An 18,417-nucleotide genomic window follows, 5' to 3' on the forward strand; every position below is an offset into this window, starting at 1 on the left:
TCTGGCCCTTTCTGCTTGGTGCCTTGGAGCAGGGTCAGTACCTGCTCTGAGTCTCCTTTGTCATCTGTGAAACTGAGGTGATTCCTGTCCCAGAGCCTATCATAAAGATCCAGTGTGCCGGGCTCCTGACCAGAGCCCAGTAATGGTCACTTTTCCTTCTTTGCAAAGGGGCCCTCATCCGATGGCAGGGTCCCTGCTCAGATGGGGCCCCCTTTCCCAGTCTGGCTTTCCCCTCCCACGAGCTGATTGCTCAGGGCAGGGGGTGGGGGTGGAGGGAAGTGTGGGCAGGGCCCGAGAGGGTGGGCCGCTGCCATCTCAAGGCTCTCCTGCACCCGCTTCCCGGCTCCTCATGTTCCTCGGTTTTTCCAAGGAGGCTTCGGAGAGGCCAGGGGGTAGGAGCTGGAGGAGCTGAGGGCTGCAGAGATCCTGAGCCCCTCTGGGACAGGGCCGAGGCTTCCTCCTCCTGAGGGTTGCCAGGCATGCACATCACACGCCAGGATCTCACGTGCTGTCCACTCAGATTCTCACAGCCCCGTGCAGGGAGTCCTGCCATTGCCCCCATCTTGCAGATGAGGACACTGAGGCCCTCAGTGCGTCCTCGGCCATGCAGTGAACAAAAGGCAGGAACAGGATTCAGATCGAGGTCTCTGGAGCCATACTCCTAACTTCCGCAAGGCTCAGGGAGCATTTGTGGAGGCCATTGAGGGAAACGTGCACTCATTGAAACCCTGCTGTGTACAAGGGGAAGGCTGGCACTGATTTTTTTCTTTCTCGCCTCTGTACAACACTGGGGCTAGGCCTTGTGACCCCTCTATAGAATTGAGGCAGCTGAGCTTGGGGGTAGGGGGGGAGGAGCTGGCCCAGAGGCTACTCAGCCAGTTGTGGGGAAGGATCCAGTGGTACGGAGCCAGAAGAGGATGGTGTCCGGGCCTCCACAGAAGAGGGGGCCTGGGTGGGGGGAAGCGGCTCCTGGCCTCAGTGAGCGAGCAGGGGGGTGCTGCCCGTGGTGAGCAGGAGGAAGTCGCTGTGGGTGGCGGTGGGTTTGAGGTGCCGGAGGCTGAGTGATGTGGCCGGGAGGTGAGCTCCCCATCTGCAGGCCTGGTCAGCAGGAGACACGGGTGTGAGTGGGGAGGCTGGGATTCAGGGCACGGAGGAGATCAGGCTGCTCAGGGAATTTGTGCCTCCTGGCCCCTGGGGCTGGTGCTGGGGGGCCGCAGGAGCTGGTGTTGAGTGTAAGGACAGACTCAGAAGGGCTGGGGAGAGATGGAGGTGAACAGGGAACGAGGTGTCTGGGGGACAGCCTGGAGGAGGCGAACCCTTGAAAGACACAAGGCCTTAGGGTGTGGAGGGGGGTGGGACTGTGAGCAAAGGCCGTGGGAGATTGAGAAAGAGGTTCTGGGAATGTTGAGTAGTGTCTTCTGGCTGGAGGTGGGGGTGGGGCTGGTCTGCTTGGGGTGGGGGAGGGTGGAAAGGCTGGCCGGTCTCTCGGGGTGTCGGGAGTGGGGGTGGGGGTTCGGCACAGGCCTCAGGGCTTTGGATTTCAGCCCGTGAAGAAGCCAGAGCCAAGGAAAAATTGTAGGTAGGGAAACGCCCATGGGAGAGTCAGCACAGAAGCACACACCCCAGGGCCACTCAGAGAAGCAGTCGCCCCCACCCCCGACCCGGCCAGCTGTGTGACCTGGGGCACAAGAGCCCCGTTTCCCTTGTCTGTAAAATGGCACTGAGAGTAAATTCACAGGATCACGGGAGGCAGAAAGAGTTAATGCAGGTTGATGACCGACTGACCGACCACAGGGCTTGACCCAGGCCGGGTCCTTTCAGGGGTGGGCGTTGTTCTGGCCCCACAGCACCTTATGAGCGCTCGCCTTGGGTACCACTGGGGTCTCCTGCAAACCTGGAATAAGCCTCGTCTGTGTTGGTAACGGCCCCAACTTCAAGTATGAATAAGCAAATGAACTTGGCCACGGGGCTCTTGTTCTCCCTGAGTCAAAACCAAATTCCACGCAACACCCAAGGTGTGACAGGACACGCCACACAGACCAGCGCCTCCCTCCTCCCGCTGGCTCAGTTCACACTGGTCCCCCGGAGCTCTTCTCCCAGGTGGCTGCCTAGCTGGCTCCTTCCCTTGTTCCCGAGGCTCGTTCATGTGTCTCCCTCTCTGGGAAGCCGGTCCCGTCCACCCTCTTCCTGCTGCAAACTGCCCCCCCACCGGTCTGGGATTCCCTGCTGGGCAGTCTCCTTGCCTAGAGCACCTGCTACCTGCTCGCCTACTCTCAGTATGTATCCCCTGCCTTTCCTGCACCAGAACAATTCCAGAAGGACAGGGATTTTTGCCCGTGTGGTCGCCTGGCCCATAGAGGCCCCGAGCAGATATTTGTTGGCTGTCCTAATGCAGTAAAGAGCCCGCCCAGGGCTCTGACCAGAGCTTGGGGAGTTCTGAGGGGCCCAAGGAGCCTCTCCCAGTGTCTCAACCATGAGAGGAAGTTGCAAGACGGCCATTTCTGTACATGGGCTCAGCTCCTTTTGGTCAACTTTCCCAGCTCATGCTCTGAGGCCTGAGTTTTCCCACAAACCCCGTCACGCCCTGTGGGGACCACTTGCTGGGAAGGTGTAAGGGGGTGCAGTTACCTCTTTTTAGAGCTCTTTGGAGCTGAACAGGAGGGTCTGTGAGATGAGGGGTTGTGTCCCCCTTGTGGACTCAGCTTCGAGGGCACTCTGCCCACGTTTCCTGTTGCCTGTGATTGCAATAGCACCCAGCCTACCCCGTCAGCCACCCAGCCCAGTGGGGGCAAAGGGCGCACAGTGCTCCACCACCCCAGGCCTGCCTGACCTCCCTGTCACTTTGCAGGGCCCAGCCCTACATGGCCTCCCCCTCAACCAATGGGGTGGGAACAGCAGTGTCATGTGCTGCTGGTGGGAGGGTGAGCTGGTCCAACTTTTACCCAGGACAGTGTGACAATAGCTTTGTGGCTCTCTCCCTCTCTACTTAAAGCTTTAGAATGAAGCACACTTAAAACTAATATAGTGTTATATGTCATTTATACCTCAATATTAAAAAATTCATCTTGGGAGTTCCCGTCGTGGTGCAGCGGATGTGAATCCAACTAGGAACCATGAGGTTGTGGGTTCGATCCCTGACCTCGATCAGTGCGTTAAGGATCCAGCAACGCTGTGAGCTGTAGTGTAGGTTGCAGATACGGCTCGGATCTGATGTGGCTGTGGCTGTGGCATAGGCCGGCAGCTGTAGCACCTATTCAACTGCCAGCCTGGGAACCTCTGTAGGCCACAGATGCGGCCGTATAAAGCAAAAAGCCAAAAAAAAATTCATCTCATTTGACATGAAAAGAGCGAGTCAAATTATAATCTATATATTATATTTATAATACCTAATTAAATTTTTCTTCATTTTTAAAAATGAAAAAAAAACTTCTGTGCACCTACATTAGAGACTCTGAATAATTTTCTGGTCTCTTTTCCAATGAGTTAAGACAGAGAGCTATGTCATTTTCAATATTACGTATAGTTGAAGGACTTTTTATTTCCATTTTAGGTAGTTTTGATACTGTTCATTAGCATCTAAAGGGAGGTGCGCAAGAGTTTTTGACTCAGCCTGTATTTATTTGTGGTGATTCTCTTTTCACTATCAATCTCTTAACCGTCAAGATTGGCCTTGGAAAATTAAATATAGAGAAAGGAGGATCTACAGTGTTAGAGTTTCTTTCTGTTCAAACATTTACTTCTGCAGAAGTAGGCCTTTCTCCTACAGAGTTTTCATTTAAGGCAGAAAAAAAAGTTTGGTTCTTTGCTGTTGAAGGATGTTTTTTTGAAACAAGCAAACGTGAAAGCATGAGAACCATCACCTAGAGCCAGCCAGCACTGCAGTCCATCCAGCCCAGGAAAACAACCTTTAATTCAAATCCTACCCCCAACTATTCCAGTGGATACACCCCTTCAGCCTCCCTGAGGAAAAAAAAAAAAAAAAAAAAAGCAGCACTGCTCTTTGAGCCAGTATTTCAACTTTTGGAAATTTATTCTAGACATACATATGTGTAAATTAGCAAATTTTATCACTCGTAGGATTGCTTTTTTTCTTTGTTGGCTGCACCCTCGGCATGTGGAAGTTCCCCGACTGGGCATCAAACCCACACCACAGCAATGGCAGCAGTGACAACACTCGATCCCCAACCCACGGAGCCACAAGAGAACTGCAAGTGCAGTATTATTTATAACAGCCAAAGATTGGAAAAAATCTGAATGTCTATAGAAAAGAGACTGGTTAAATAACTTTTGAAATTATGGAATACTACACAGCAAGGAAAACCTCCCATGGCTACATGCAACGACATAGTGGGGAAAAAAGAAGCAGGACCCTAAAGAATATTTACACCTTGATTCTTTTTGGATAAGGACGAAAATCTATTAAGATAAAAACTAAACTATACTGTTAGAGACGTTTACATAAGTGGGAAAACTATGAAGAAAAATAATTATTGAAAAAGTTAGGATAGTGTTACCTCTAGAGAGAGGGAGAATATTTGGGGGATGGTTCTGTAGTGATGGCAACATTTTTGTTTGTTTTTGCGCTTTTTTTTTTTTTTTTTTTGGCTGCACTCACAGCATATGGAAATTCTCTGGGCCAGGAATTAAACCTGTGCCATAACAGTGACCCCGGCCACCGTGTGACAATGCTGGATCCTTAAGCTGCTGAGCCACACGGGAACTTCTGGCAATGTTTTATCTCTTGACCTGGATGGTGGTTACAGTAGTGTTAGCTTCACAATTATTTTTTAAGTTGTACATAAATGTTTTGTGCATACTTTGGTATGAATGGGATCTCTCATGATTGAAAAATATGACAATCTAAGAGTTTCCGTTGTGGTACAATGGGATCAGTGGCATTTCTGCAGCATGAGAATGCAGGTTTGGTCCCCGGCCTGGCACAGTGGGTTAAAGGATCCCGCGTTGCTGCAGCTGTGGCACAGGTGGCAACTGAGGCTCAGATCTGATCCCTGGCCTGGGAACTCCATATGCTGCAGGACTGCCAAAAAAAAGAAAAAAAAAAAAACCAAAAAACAGTATCACAGTCCTTTCAAAGAGCAGATGAATGTATTGTCATTAAAAAGAATAAGACAGGGAGTGTCCATTGTGGCTCAGCAGGAACAAACCCGACTAGTATCCATGAGGATGCAGGCTGATCCCTGGCCTCAATCATGGGTTAAGCATCCAGTGTTGCTGTGAGCTATGGTATAGATCACAGATGAGACTTGGATCCGAGCTGCTATAACTGTGTTGTAGGCCGGCAGCTGTAGCTCCGACTCAACCCCTAGCCTGGGAACTTCCATTTGCTGCGGGTGGGGCCCTAAAAAGAGAACAACAACAGCAAAAAGACAGCTCTGTATGCATGGGCATGGGATGGATTTGGGGGGGGAGAAAAGAAACAGCCCAAGTGAAGGATAGTGTATTTAGTACACCGCCTCTGCGTAAAATTAAAAAAAGACTCTATCTGGCTCTATGCTTCTGTCTGCTTAGACTATTGCTAGAAAAATACCCAAGACTTGGGGAATGGGTACCTTTTAGATTTTATATAGCGTGTTTTACCTATTCAAAAATAAAATAATTTAAAAACTCTTTTGCCTCTTGTCCCCCTAAGCAACTAAGATTTTTAGTCTCAGACCAATGTCTTGCCCACAAGAATGTGAACCACACACCAACATGACGCACCTGATGAGCTCCAGCCAGCTGGGGACCCTCTCTGGTCCTGTATCCTCTGCTGCAGAAGCAAGAGGCCAGGCCTGTGCTCCTCTGAGGTCCCATTGCTTCCCCACTGGCTGGCCTGTCTCCTCTCTCCCTCCCTCTTTGGTCACCGCCCCCCTCACCCCCACTTCTGTTTCCTCCCTGCCCCCCCCCACCCCCGCACTAGGACCCAGCCTTTCTGAGGGCCCCAGAAGGCAGGTTCGTGCCCCAGATCTCCATTCCCGAGTTGTGTGACTCTAGGCGAGTCACTGACCTCTTGAGCCTCAGTGTAATAGATGGTTGTCCTGGTTATGTGAAATCACAAAGGTGGAAGCAGCCAGCACAGGCACTCTGAAAATAATTTCTCCCTATTAAGGAGCTGTTAGCCCTGGCACTGTGGTTTGTCAGACCTTCCCTGCTCTGCTTGGAACTGCCTAGAATCGAGATCCTATTTTGAAGGCCTCAAATAACTGCAGGTCTCTGGGAATGAATGGGAGGCTCTGGGAAGAGGCCTCGGGTGCCCTTTGGGCGGAGGGGCAGCAGAAGGAAGGAAGAGCAGGAGTTGCTGGTGTATGAATGGGCACGGAACGTGAGGGACAGTTCTGCCAATTTCCAGAGATTTGGGGCCCTGGATCTTTTATGGGTCTCCTTACCCAGGCCCCTTGGCCTTGGCCAGACTTGGGACAATGGCATCTCTTTCTTCTCCTGTGGCGCCTTGAGACTTAGGTCTCAGGGACCCATAGCTGACCTGGTCTGCTACCCCAGCTCCCAGGCTGGGGACTCAAAGCTCATTGCCTTCTTGTCCTGTCTTGCTTCCAGCCGAGAGGATAGCAGCTCACTGGTGACTCCTTTGTTCGCTCTCCCCTCCTTGACTTTGCTCCTTGACTTTGGTTCCTCAGCCAGACATGCTCTTTCCCTCACTTTTCACTCGTGTTTTCCTGCCCTTGGCCCTGACCTAATTAACTGTTCCCTGGCACCTCTGTGCCCCAGCCCCGAAGAACCAGTCTGTCTGCTTACACCTCTGTTCTCTTTGCAGGCCTGTGAGCTCCTGGAGGCCAAGGACATGCCTCATTCATGTTTATGTCCCCTTTCTGGGCCCAGCACGTGGAGGAGCCTCAATCAAAAGTTAGCGATTGGGAATTCCCTTTGTGGCTCAATGGGTTAAGCATAGTGTCTATGAGGTTGTGGGTTTAATCCCTGGCCCCATTCAGGGGGTTAAAGATCTGGCGTGGCCCTGAGCTGTGATGTAGGTCACAGATGAAATTTGGATCCTGCATTGCTGTAGCTGTGGCACGGGCCAGCAGTTGAAGCTCTGATTTGACCCCTAGCCTGGGAACTTCCATATGCCAGAGGTGTAGCCCTCAAAAGACCAAGAAAAAAAAAAAAAAAAAAAAGAACAATGAATGAATGAATGAACACATCAAGCAGGACCTGGTGCAATAGACCTACTCCCCACACACATCCAATGGGCTAGGACTAGACTTTGATGGGAAAGTGGGGACAAGGATGGATCTGCTCCTTTTTGGGGAGGGCCCTTGGTTAAGTTCCTGGAAGTCCTGAGGTCTGGTAACTCGGACCCCTGGGAGAGTCCCAAGAGTGCATTCAAAAAAAATCAGTGAAGATTGTAGGCAAAAAAGATCTAATGGAGAACACAGACTTGTGAATTCCTGGTCTTTGCTGCAAGTAAATAAGCACTAGGGGATCTGGGATTCCAGTGACAGGAAGGAGGCTGGCAAGTCACTGGGGAGGGATATAAAGCAACTACTCAGGGGAGGAAACGGAACACTCAAGAAGTTCTTCTCAAGAGAAGTAGACTCATCAGAGATCAATAGATCAAAAAATATCTCTATTCATCCTTCTGCCCTCCAGACTAGATCAGGAACTCCTTGAAGGCAGGGATCTTGTCCGTTACCTCTCCTTTCCCCTTGAACTCAATTATGATTGGATGATACATAGATAGATGGATGAAGGGATGGATGGATGGGGGGGTTGGATGGTTGGGTAGTTGGGGGAATGGATGGACGGATGGATGAATGGATGGATGGCTAGATGGACAGGTGGATGAATGGATTAATGGGTGAACAAATTAATAGCAGGATATACAGTAGATAAACAGATGGAAAAATGGATGCGTCACGGATGGGCTGATATATAAACATATAGATGGCTAAAGGGACAAGCAGATAAATGGGTGGATGGGTGATAGACTAATAGATAAATGGGCTAACGAGTGAATAGTTGGATAAACTGATAGACAAATGAATGCACGGCTGGCTTTCATGAGTGGATGGATGGATTGACAAACAGACCGATAAACAAATCGATGAGAAAACAGATGAATGGATGGACAGACAAGAAAGGTTTGATATCAAGGCATTGGTCAGGGGTGGGGAAACTGAGAAATCTGGGCTGGGAATAGAGCACTTAGGGATCTGGGAGAAGCGGTGGTGCTTGGGAAACTGGGAAGAGAGGGTGGAAGAACCCTTCTGGTGGAAGGGAAGCCAGTGTAAAAGGACTAGGAGGAAAGGGGAAGTGGTACCATGCTGAAGACCCTGGCCCGGAGCCCAGCGCTAGGCTTGGCAGAACCGAGGGGCTGGGGGCCCAAGGGCCCAGGGAGAGCCAGGCCTGGGAATCAGCTGGATCAGAGCCCTCAGCCAGCCAGCCTGACCCCAGAAAATGGAGGCCCCAAGAGGCCATCCTTACCAGCTCTGACCCCAAGGAAGTGACTGTTGGGCACGTGGAGGGTCTCTAGAGAGGTAGGTGTTTGTGGGGTTAGGGGCTGGAGAGCCTCAGCAGGGCGGGGGCAGCAAAGGCCTCCCAGTGGTGAAGCTAGGCTTCCTCCCTCCTTCTCTTCCTCCCCACCCCAGCCCTCAAGGCCGCCCCTCATAGTCCCCGGCTTCCTCTGGGCAGGGGGCCTGGCCCCCATGGCCTCCCAGGCCAGCCCCTGGAGCACCACCTGCCCCAGCCGGCCAGAGACTTCCTGTAGCGCAAGAGATTTATGCAAACGGGCTGGGGTGGTGATGTCACCCCAAGGGGACTATCTCCCAGCGGCAGGCCTTCGATAAAATCAGGAACTTGCGCTGGCCCTGCAATGTCAAGGGAGGGGGCTCACCCAGGGCTCCTGTAGCTCAAGGGGCAGGCCTGAGCCCTGCGCCCGCCCCGAGTCCGTCCGGCCCCCGACGGGGCGCCCCATCCCAAGGGGCTCCGCACTGGCCCCCACCGAGGCAGGGGACCTGACAGGCTCGGAGCTCGGCTGGATGTTACAGGCGTGCAAAATGGAAGGGTTTCCCCTCGTCCCCCCTGTGAGTACCGGGACTCCTCTACCAGCCCAGCCCGCGGCCCTCCGACGCCCGCCCGCCTGCCCGCCAGCCCACCAACCCGCTGGCTGCCCTCCGGCTATCAGTGGGAAGCTGGTGTTTCCTCCCAGCAGCTCCTGGCCTGAGACCCAGCGAGGGGGCCATTCGCTTCCTCGGAGCGTGCCCTGGCGGGCTGAGGGCTGGGCCCACGGTGGGGCTGTGATCGGTGGGGCCTGAACGGTTATTTATAGTTGGGGCTCGGGTGGCAGGCCTGAGCCCCAGCGCAGGGTGCTGGGCTGAGGATGGTGAGGGTGGCGGCAGGGAGGTGGTGGCGGAGGAGATGAGGAGACTGGCTTGCCGGTGAGGAAGCCGGCCCCCAGGACAGTAAAGGCTCATGGGCAGGAGGCAGCAGGCCAGAGATCTCAGCCCAGGGCCTGGGTGCTCCTGGATACTGAGGCTGTCTTGAGCCTGAGTCCCCAACACCCAGGCTGGGGCCTGGCACAGAGGACATAGTTGTGGTCCTAAGGCTCTGAGCTCTGGGCCCAGGCCCTGAGTGGCGGAGGCAGGGGCCGGGGAGGCGCTGGGCTGGAGCAGTGAGGGGAGCAGAGACTGGCCATGCAGTTAGGGCTGGAGATCGGGAAGAAGAGGGCAGGAGCTGGGGTTGGAGACATCCTGCGGCTGAGATTGAGGCTGGGGTAGGGTCTGGTCAAGGGTGAGCCTGGGGTGAAGGCAGGGGCTGAGGCTGGAGGAGAAGAAGCAGGCGTCCCAGCGGTCCCCAGGGAGGGAAGGCCAGCCGTCTGGGGCGGACCCCTTCTGCTCCTGTTCTCAGTGACAGTTGCAGCCTTTGGCAGGTGTCAGACTTGGGCCTCTCTGAGAAGACCTATGTCCCTTTCCCACCCTGTCTGCCCTCAGCAGGGGTAGGGACACTTGCGGGGAGCTGGCAAGGACTTGGCAGGACCTGCCCACCTGACTCAGCTTTCCTGGCCTGGATGCAGCTCCCTTCACCACCCCCACCACCCAGCCAGGCCTCAGAGCCCCAGGGAGGCACCCCAGGTTGACATCCTGCTGTGGGGCTGTGCTACCCACAAACCCTGTGCTAGGATCCCGGCCTCCTGGGAGCCAGCCAGCCCCCACCTGGCCTGGTCCCACCCTTCTCCAACCTGGGACCAAGAGTCTGAGGGGGCAGGCAGGAGCGGATGGAGGTGGTCCTGGGAAGAGCCACCTCTGCCCTGAGAAAGCCACAGGCCCAGGGGCTCAGCCACCCTGTCTGAACCTTGACCTCTCAGTCTCTGAACCCCAGGGAGAGCTGCATAGGAGACATATCTTGGGCTCCCACACCAAACCCCTCAGCCCCTCTCCTCAGCCCAGGGGCTAGTCTGGCGTGGCTCCTGGATGGTGGGCTCCTAAGGCAGTGCTGCTCCTCAAACCAGACCCTGAGGGCCAGAGTTACTGTTGTGCAATCCTTGGGCACATACTGCGGGGGTGGGGAGAGGCCTGGTGACTGTTGGGAAGCCGGTATGCTTGTCCCTGTGCTGGGGGTGGGGGGAGGGAGTAGCCCAGGGAGGTGGGTGGATGGGAGGAGCAGGGAGGAAGAGGGTCAAGGCTCTGGCCCACGGCCCCCAAAGCCTGCCTGGGCGAATCCTGGAAATTCCATCAGTGTGACTAGCCATTGGTCATCATGGTGGCCCTGGGCCTGCCAGTGGCCTGGGCACAGGCTGTGAGAGAGGGGAGTGGGGTGCCGAAAGTGGCAGGAGGACAAGCATGTGTTCTGTGGAGTGAGTGTGCAGGAGGAATACCCTGGAAGGATATGGGTGTGAACGTGTGTGAATGCATTTGGCAGTGAGCATACGGATTCGTGTGTTAATTTGGGGGACACTATGTGTGTCTACAGGTGAGTGTAAACAGGGCTCGGGTGACAACAAGTGTGTGGATATGCCAGTTGACCCCTAGAGTGAGTGTGAATGGGTGTGAGTTCACACATGGGAGTGTGGGTGGAAGTGTGTCATGGGAGTATGAGGATGGTTGGGGGGGTAGGCGTATCGGTGTTTCGGTGTCACGGTGAAAGGGCAGACACGTAAGTTGGGACCCGGGAAAGCAGTGGACTGTGAGTGTGAAGTGACCGTGGGGCGCTGCCTGCTGTCCTCTCAGCCCTGGTCCTTTTCTGACCTCTGACCTCCAGGGTCCCTGTCACCCCCCTTTCTGCAGGAGCCAAGGCTCTTTCTCCCCTGGGTCCCTGCTTTATTGTCGCCTCTCCCAGTTCTAAGCAGAGGGAGAGCAGTGGGCCTGATGCAGCTGCTCAGTGTGGACATACTGGGGGGCTGCCAACCCTGCTGGGGTCTCCCTGCCACCATCCGAGTCCTGACACCCTCCTCTCTCAGCAGCCATCAGAAGACCTGGTTCCCTATGACACGGATCTCTACCAACGCCAAACGCATGAATATTACCCGTATCTCAGCAGTGATGGAGAAAGCCACAGCGGTGAGTACAGGGCCCCGCCCCGCCCCCACTTCCCCAGCCTGGCCTGCTGGGTTCTGGGCAGAGAGAAAAGACTCGTTCCTGGGGCTTCTTTGGAATTCTGAGCATCGGGGCCAGTTAGCTTTCAGGGTCAGGCATTCAGTAAGCCCCCGCCCCGCACCTCACACCCACATTCCCAGCCTGCTTTTACGGAGCATCCTTGGTGTGCCAAGGCACAGGCTTCATCTCTTGCACATTTATCTTCTTGACCAATCCTTGTGTCCTTTTGACACACGAGGAAATAGACTAAGGGGCTACGGGACTCGTACAAGGTGGCACAGCTGGTCAGGGGGTCCCAGCTCTGATGGCTCCAGGTCCAGTGTGCCCTCCTTTTTCCCTCCCCCCCAACATCCCGTCTTCCTCTCTGTTCTTGGCACCCCCTAAACCTGAGCTCCTGTTGGTGCAGCCCTGCTTCCTGCTGTGTGTGGCTAGCAGTGCTTCTCCCATGACATTTTGGGCTGGATAAGTCTATATTGTGGGGTCCGTCTTAGGCATTGTGGGGTATTTGGCAGCATCCCTGGCTTTGACCCACTAGATGCCAGCAGTACTGCCCATCAAGACACCAGAATTACCAAATGTCCCCTCTGGGGCAGAACCACCCCTATTTGAGGACTACTGACCTAAAGGAAAGGCCCTGGGCACCTCCCCTCTCACTCAGTAGGGCCGAGGCCCCCAGCTTGCTGGGGATGGGGGCGAGGATGAGGCCTGGGCCTGAGGCTTTTTCTCTCTGGGTCTGGCTGCCCCCACCAAGGCCCAGGCTTGATCCTGAAACAAATTCAGGGGAGGGGAGGAGGGCTTCGGTGCCTGGGAGCTGGGCAGGGAGCTAAGAGAGATCCCCTGACGTGGATCTTGGCATATTGCTGGGACACCCCTGAACCAAAGGCAAGGTGGCCCGGTTAATGGGTCTTCACTGGGGGATTCTCCAGTGGGTCTGATCTAGGTGGGCCAGACATCAGAGTGTCTGCAACCCCAGGGGGACAGGCATGCTGTGTGCCACAGCTGCGGAAGGTTTCATACCTGAAGACCTTATCTGGGGGCCATTCACACCTGTAGCCCCATTGTGCTGGCACACGGTTTAAACCTATAGGCCACACTCAGAGATGCCACATGTGGCGAGTCCTTATTCAGGGCCTCAACATCCAGATGCCAAAGCTTGACAAAACTTGTTTCACTGGAACTCACACCTGACGACAATTATAAAGACGATCCCTGGAAGCCACGTCTCAGGAGTAGGTAGTGAATGCTCTTCAAGGGCCTATCTGGGAATACACAGGCTTCTTTCAGGACTCCGAGGCCAGAAAGGCTTTAAAAACCACTTTTTTTTCATCCTTATAAGCTTACTTACAATTCTACATGAAATGCATTTTCTCTGTGGAAAATCCAGACAGTTTAGAGAGAGAGTCTCTCGAATTCTATCTCCAGTTCCCCCGGCCAGGATCAAGGGCTGGGTGTCCTTGACCGGAGACCAGCAGCTCACCTTTCCCCCAGGCAGTTTGGGACCTAAGACGGTCCCTCCCGGCTTGAGAACCGGCGCCCCCTGGTGGCTGCAGGCAGCAGAACAGCTCGGGTCCCAGCAAGCTCAGGGCTTGCCACCCTTCCAGCATGAGGGCTTTTTTTCCTCCTCTGGCCTGACGCCTTCTCAGCTTCACTGGGTTTGGGTGCATTTCCGTTAGGTCTATTGAAGCCTCAGTTTACCCTCCTGTAATATGGGAATGCTGTTTATATATCTAGAAATCAGCGAGGTCCAGGGCTGGCTGATGGAGTGAACACTTTAGAGAAAGCCTGTGCTTTCCTGGCTCAGGGCCCAGGCAGACCCCTTATATGCGGGTGGGTCTCTAGGAATGACTCCTAATTGGATGCCTGAGCAGCCTTTGGGGTTCTCAGACCCAATTTCTTCTTTATGGGGACTCCTCCAACGTCCCCAGGTGTCCTGGGCATGTTTTGTGCCTTCTTTTTTTTGGGGGGGTGCCCACCTCATTCAAAAATTCCCAGGCCTGGAGTTCCCATTGTGGCGCAGTGGTTAACGAATCCGACTAGGAACCATAAGGTTGCGGGTTCGGTCCCTGGCCTTGCTCAGTGGGCTAAGGATCCGGCGTTGCCGTGAGCTGTGGTGTAGGTTGCAGACGCGGCTTGGATCTCGCGTTGCTGTGGCTCTGGCGTAGGCCGGCAGCTACAGCTCTGATTGGACCCCTAGTCTGGGAACCTCCATATGCCGCAGGAGCGGCCCAAGAAATGGCAAAAAGACCAAAAAAAATAAAAAAATAAAAAATTCCCAGGCCAGAGATTGAACCCAAACCACAGCAGTAACCTATGCTACAGCAGTGACAACCCCAAGTCCTTAACCACAAGGCCACAAGGGAACTCCTGTTTTGTTCTTTCTTAATGCCTGTTGGAAAGTATTTTCTAGAGACTCAAGACTAGAGACATCCCCACCTTCTTCTACCAGTTCGGGCGTGTCCTCTGCATCTATATTTTTAGGTGGTGAGATTTAGCAAAAAGGCCCTGGGGCCAGACCTGGGTCTAGTCCTGGCTCCATCACTCACCAGTGTGTAACTTTGGAGCAGGTGACTTAACCCCTCTGAGCCTGTTTCCTCATCTACGAGCATGAAAATACTTACCTCCCAGGCTTGCAATGATTGCATGAGGTAATGTGTCATGTATGAGGTAATAGACTGAATACAAGGCCCAGTAAACTTCCAGGACATGGTCTGTTAGCTTATTGCATCCTCCCAGGCAGGGGAGATAAAGCAGCTGGGAGAGTGGAGACACACAAAACCTTCCGTGATAGATCAACCGGGTCATGTTTCGATGATCTAGATGCCAGCCAACCAGCACCCCCCCAACTCATCCATCCATCCACTCCTCTCCCATCCTCCCATTCACCCACCCGTCTACCCAGCCACACACCCATCCTTCCAACACTTACTGTCCAACCCACTTGTCCATTCATCCCCTCATTTGTCCATCCAGCAAATAGCCTCTGATTATACACTGTGTATCAGACACTGTTCTAGGCACTGGAGGTTCCATGATGAGCAGGCCAGGCTAGGCCAGGCCACTGCTCTCACAGAGCTTACAGTCCAGTGAGGAGAGAGACGACGAACAATCAAATTGACAGACATGTTCTAGAAAGTCCTATAGAAAGCAGAGTAATGTAGGCGTTTCCGTTGTAGCTCATCGGAAATGAATCCGACTAGGTATCCATGAGGATACGGGTGGATCCCTGGCCTTCGTTCAGTGGGTTAGGGATCCGGTGTTGCTGTGAGCTGTGGTGTAGGTTGCAGACGTGGCTCGGATCCCACGTTGCTGTGGGCTGTGGTGTAGGCTGGCAGCTGTAGCTCTGATCGGACCCCTAGCCTGGGAACTTCCATATGTCCCAGGTGCGGTCCTAAAAAGCACAAAAAAAAAAAAAAAAAAAAAAAAAGGCAAGCAAGCAGAGTAACGTGATTCAGAGTGTCTGGGGGGATACTTTGGGTGGGCAGGGAAGGCCTCTGAGGAAGGTGGCAGTTGAGTGGAAATCTGAGCGCAGGGAAGGAACATGAATGCAAAGATAGGCAGGTGTTCTAGGTGGAGAATAGCCGGTGCAAGAGCAGGAGGGACTCGGGCGGGACCAGAATGGCCGGTGAGCACAGGGGACAGACATGAAATGAAACCAGAGGGGTCTGCAGAGATGACACAGGGCCTGAAGGCTCTGGCAGGAGTTTGTAGCTGACATCTAATGAGAAGCCATTGGAGGGTTTTGAACAGGGGAATGACATGATCTAAATGACCGTGTGTGTGTGGGGGGGGGTGTGAAAATCTAAATAAATTATAAATGTTTAATTTTAATTATTTAAACAAATACCCATTGCAAACAATTTAAAAATACAACAGCATTATCAAGTGAGATATGCCTTCCCTCTTCTCATTGTTTTGCTTTTTTTGCTTTTTTTTAAAAAAATGAAAGTTGGTTTACATTTCTCTTCCCACTCTTACTGTTAGCACCGTGGTCTATCCTTGAAGATGTTTTACTCTACATGTGTAATCCTGTATGTTTGTAAGTGAATACCTACACGCCCGCATGTTCTAGCTATTCAGAAACGGACTGTAGTATCATGCTGTTCTGCAATTTGGTACCTTTTTTTTTCCTTTTTGGCCTCACCTCACCCGAGGCATGTGGAAATTCCTGGGCCAGGGATCCAATCCATACCACAGCAACCACCCAAACCAAGCCGCCACAGTGACAATGCCAGATCCTAATCCCACTGAGCCACAAGGGAACTCCCAATTTGATACCTTTTATGTAAACTAATCAGTCATTTCTCCATGGCATACATAGCATATCAGAGAAACTTAAAATCTATTTTTCCAGGAGTTCCCGTCGTGGCGCAGCGGAAATGAATATGGCTAGGAACCATGAGGTTGCAGGTTCGATCCCTGGCCTCGCTCAGTGGGTTAAGGATCTGGTGTTGCCTTGAGCTGTGGTGTAGGTCGCAGATTCGGCTCAGATCTGGCATTGCTGTGGCTGCGGCATAGGCCAGCTGCTGTAGTTCCGATTGGACTCCTAGCCTGGGAACCTCCGTATGCCGCAGATGTGGCCCTAAAAAGCAAAACCAAAAATCTATTTTTCCAGTCTTTCTATTACAGGGCTATGTAAATGTATATAGAAAGATTTGAAGTAGACTTAGAACAGTATTTATTTATTCATTCACAAACATTTACTGAGTACCTTCTGTATGCTAGGCGGAAATGAACCTAGCTTGATTTTTTTTTACTTTGCGATATTATCTATTCATCAGTACTATGAAAGATCAGAATTTGACTCTCTAGTTATTTACAACACACACACACACTTCTCCACACATCCTAAAATATTTACAGTAACTTTTCCCCCCTTTTTTTCGTTTTGTTGCTATAATTGACATACAACATAAGTGTGTAAGTTTAAGGTGTGACAGGAGTTCCCATCATGGCTCAGTGGATTACAAACCTGGCTAGAATCCATGAGGACTCGGGTTCAATCCCTGGTCCCTCTCAGTGGGTTAAGCTGTGTTGTAGGTCGCAGATGTGGCTCGGATCCTGCATTGCTATGGCTGTGGTGTCGGTTGGCAGCTGCAGCTCTGATTGGACTCCTAGCCTGAGAACTGGAAGGTGCAGCCTTAAAAAGGAGACAAAAAAGAAGCAAAGAAAAAAAAATTTTAAGGTGTGACAGCATAATCACTTCACACACGTGTGAATTTGTGAAATGATTGCCACAACAGTGTAGTTAATATCCATCCCTTCATGTAAAACTGAATCTCTTTGTTGAACAGCAGAAATTATCACAACCTTGTAAATCAACTATACTTCAGTAAATTTTTTTAAAAAAATGAAAAAAAAAACAACCTGCACACACAAAAAATCAAATCAAATCAAATAATAAAAAATAAATAAATAATTTTTAAAAATCTATCCCTTCATATAGTTACAGAAATTCCTTTTTTCCCCTTGTGGTAAGAACTTTTAGGGGCTACCCCCTTAACTTATGAATGTACCAGACAGACGTGTTAGCTAGAGTCATCTTATGCATTACATCCCCAGGACTTAGCGATCTTACCACTGGAAGTTTGCACCCTAGACCCATCATCCAACTTCCCCCACCCCCACCCCCTGCCTTTGGCAACCACAAATCTGATCTCCTTTTCTGAGTCTAGTTTTTTATTTTAGATTCCACCCAAAAGTGAGATCATCAAGCATTTGTCTTCCTCTGCATTGTAACTTTTGTTAAATCAAGATCTGAGTTTTCCATTATTAGGGCTGTGTGGATATTAGCCACAGCTGAGCCACGTGGCGTGTTTTGATTACTTGTACTTTGCACCGCTGTGTTTTGGAGGGGCCGTGTGGCAGGGAGAGGGACCCCTCATTCCGGAACCAGGCTCTGGGTGGGGGTGACGATAGGCATTTCACCCTCTGTGCCTCAGTTTCTTATTAATGATACCTACTTCATGTGATTGCTGTAAGGGTAGAGTTACTATATGTAAAACACTTAGAACAGTGAATGCTTAAGGATTTGCTGTTCTTATCATTACAGTCTAAGAAAGGATGTGTGGGAAGTAAGGTTTTGTTGCTTTTGTTTGCTTTCCCTGGTATCTTTATGCTCCCACTTGTAATTTGGCTGTGCGTTGAAATCTAGATTGAAAATCATTTTTTTCACCGTAGAAACTGAAAGCATTTTTCTACTCTCTTCTGGTTACTAGAGCTTTTCTTAGGAAATCTGATGTCTTTCCATGTCCTCTTTTTGAATGTAACCAAGTTGGGGTTTTGTTTATTTTTCTGTTTGTTTAGTTCTATTTTGTCTCTCTGGATGATTTCAGACCTTCTTCCAATACCTAGTGATTCCACAGAATGGGCCTTGAAAAAGATCACTCTGGGGGTTCTCTTGTGGCTCAGTGGGTTAAGGATCTGACATTGTCACTGCAGAGGCTCAGGGCAGATCCCTGGCCTGGGATCTTCCACATGCCATGGGTGTGGCTAAAAGACAAGACAAAAAAAAAAAAAAAAAAAAAGATGACTCTGGCTGGTGTGTGGAGAATAGATGGAGCAGAGGCAGGAGTAGGAACTGGGCAAAGCACAGTAGGAAACCACGGGGACCATCCAGGAGAGAGAGGATGGTTGCTCAGACAAGGGTGATGGTCTGAGAGGCAGAAAGGAGGGGACAGATTCAGGATAGATTCTGAAGGTAGGGCTCAGAGAATTTGCCATTTATTCTTATTATTTTTTTTAATTGTGGTAAAACACACAGAACATAAAATTGACTATCTTAACCAATCTCAAAGGTACAGTTCAGTGGCATTAAGTACCTTCATATTGTTGGGCCACCATCACCACCGTCCACCTCCAGACTTCTTTTCATCTG

The 18,417-nt window shown here is 51.7% G+C and overlaps 1 protein-coding gene across 5 annotated transcripts in view; it reads left to right on the forward strand.

The window, feature by feature from the left end:
* SPI1 (Spi-1 proto-oncogene) overlaps positions 1 to 18,417 on the forward strand; it is a 31,130-nt gene that overhangs the window by 4,538 nt on the left and 8,175 nt on the right. Inside the window, exons 2-3 of one of the 5 annotated variants that reach the window (XM_085009749.1) lie at positions 8,253 to 8,265; positions 11,408 to 11,507. In XM_085009749.1, coding sequence (XP_084865875.1) covers positions 8,253 to 8,265; positions 11,408 to 11,507 — 113 coding nt within the window. 5 annotated transcript variants of the gene reach the window in all.

Source organism: Sus scrofa, chromosome 2, assembly GCF_054392235.1.
Source record: "Sus scrofa isolate SSC_HxYL_T2T_F1_AM1 chromosome 2, Sscrofa_HxYL_maternal_Yorkshire_Landrace_v2.0, whole genome shotgun sequence".
Taxonomy (NCBI): Eukaryota; Metazoa; Chordata; class Mammalia; order Artiodactyla; family Suidae; genus Sus; species Sus scrofa.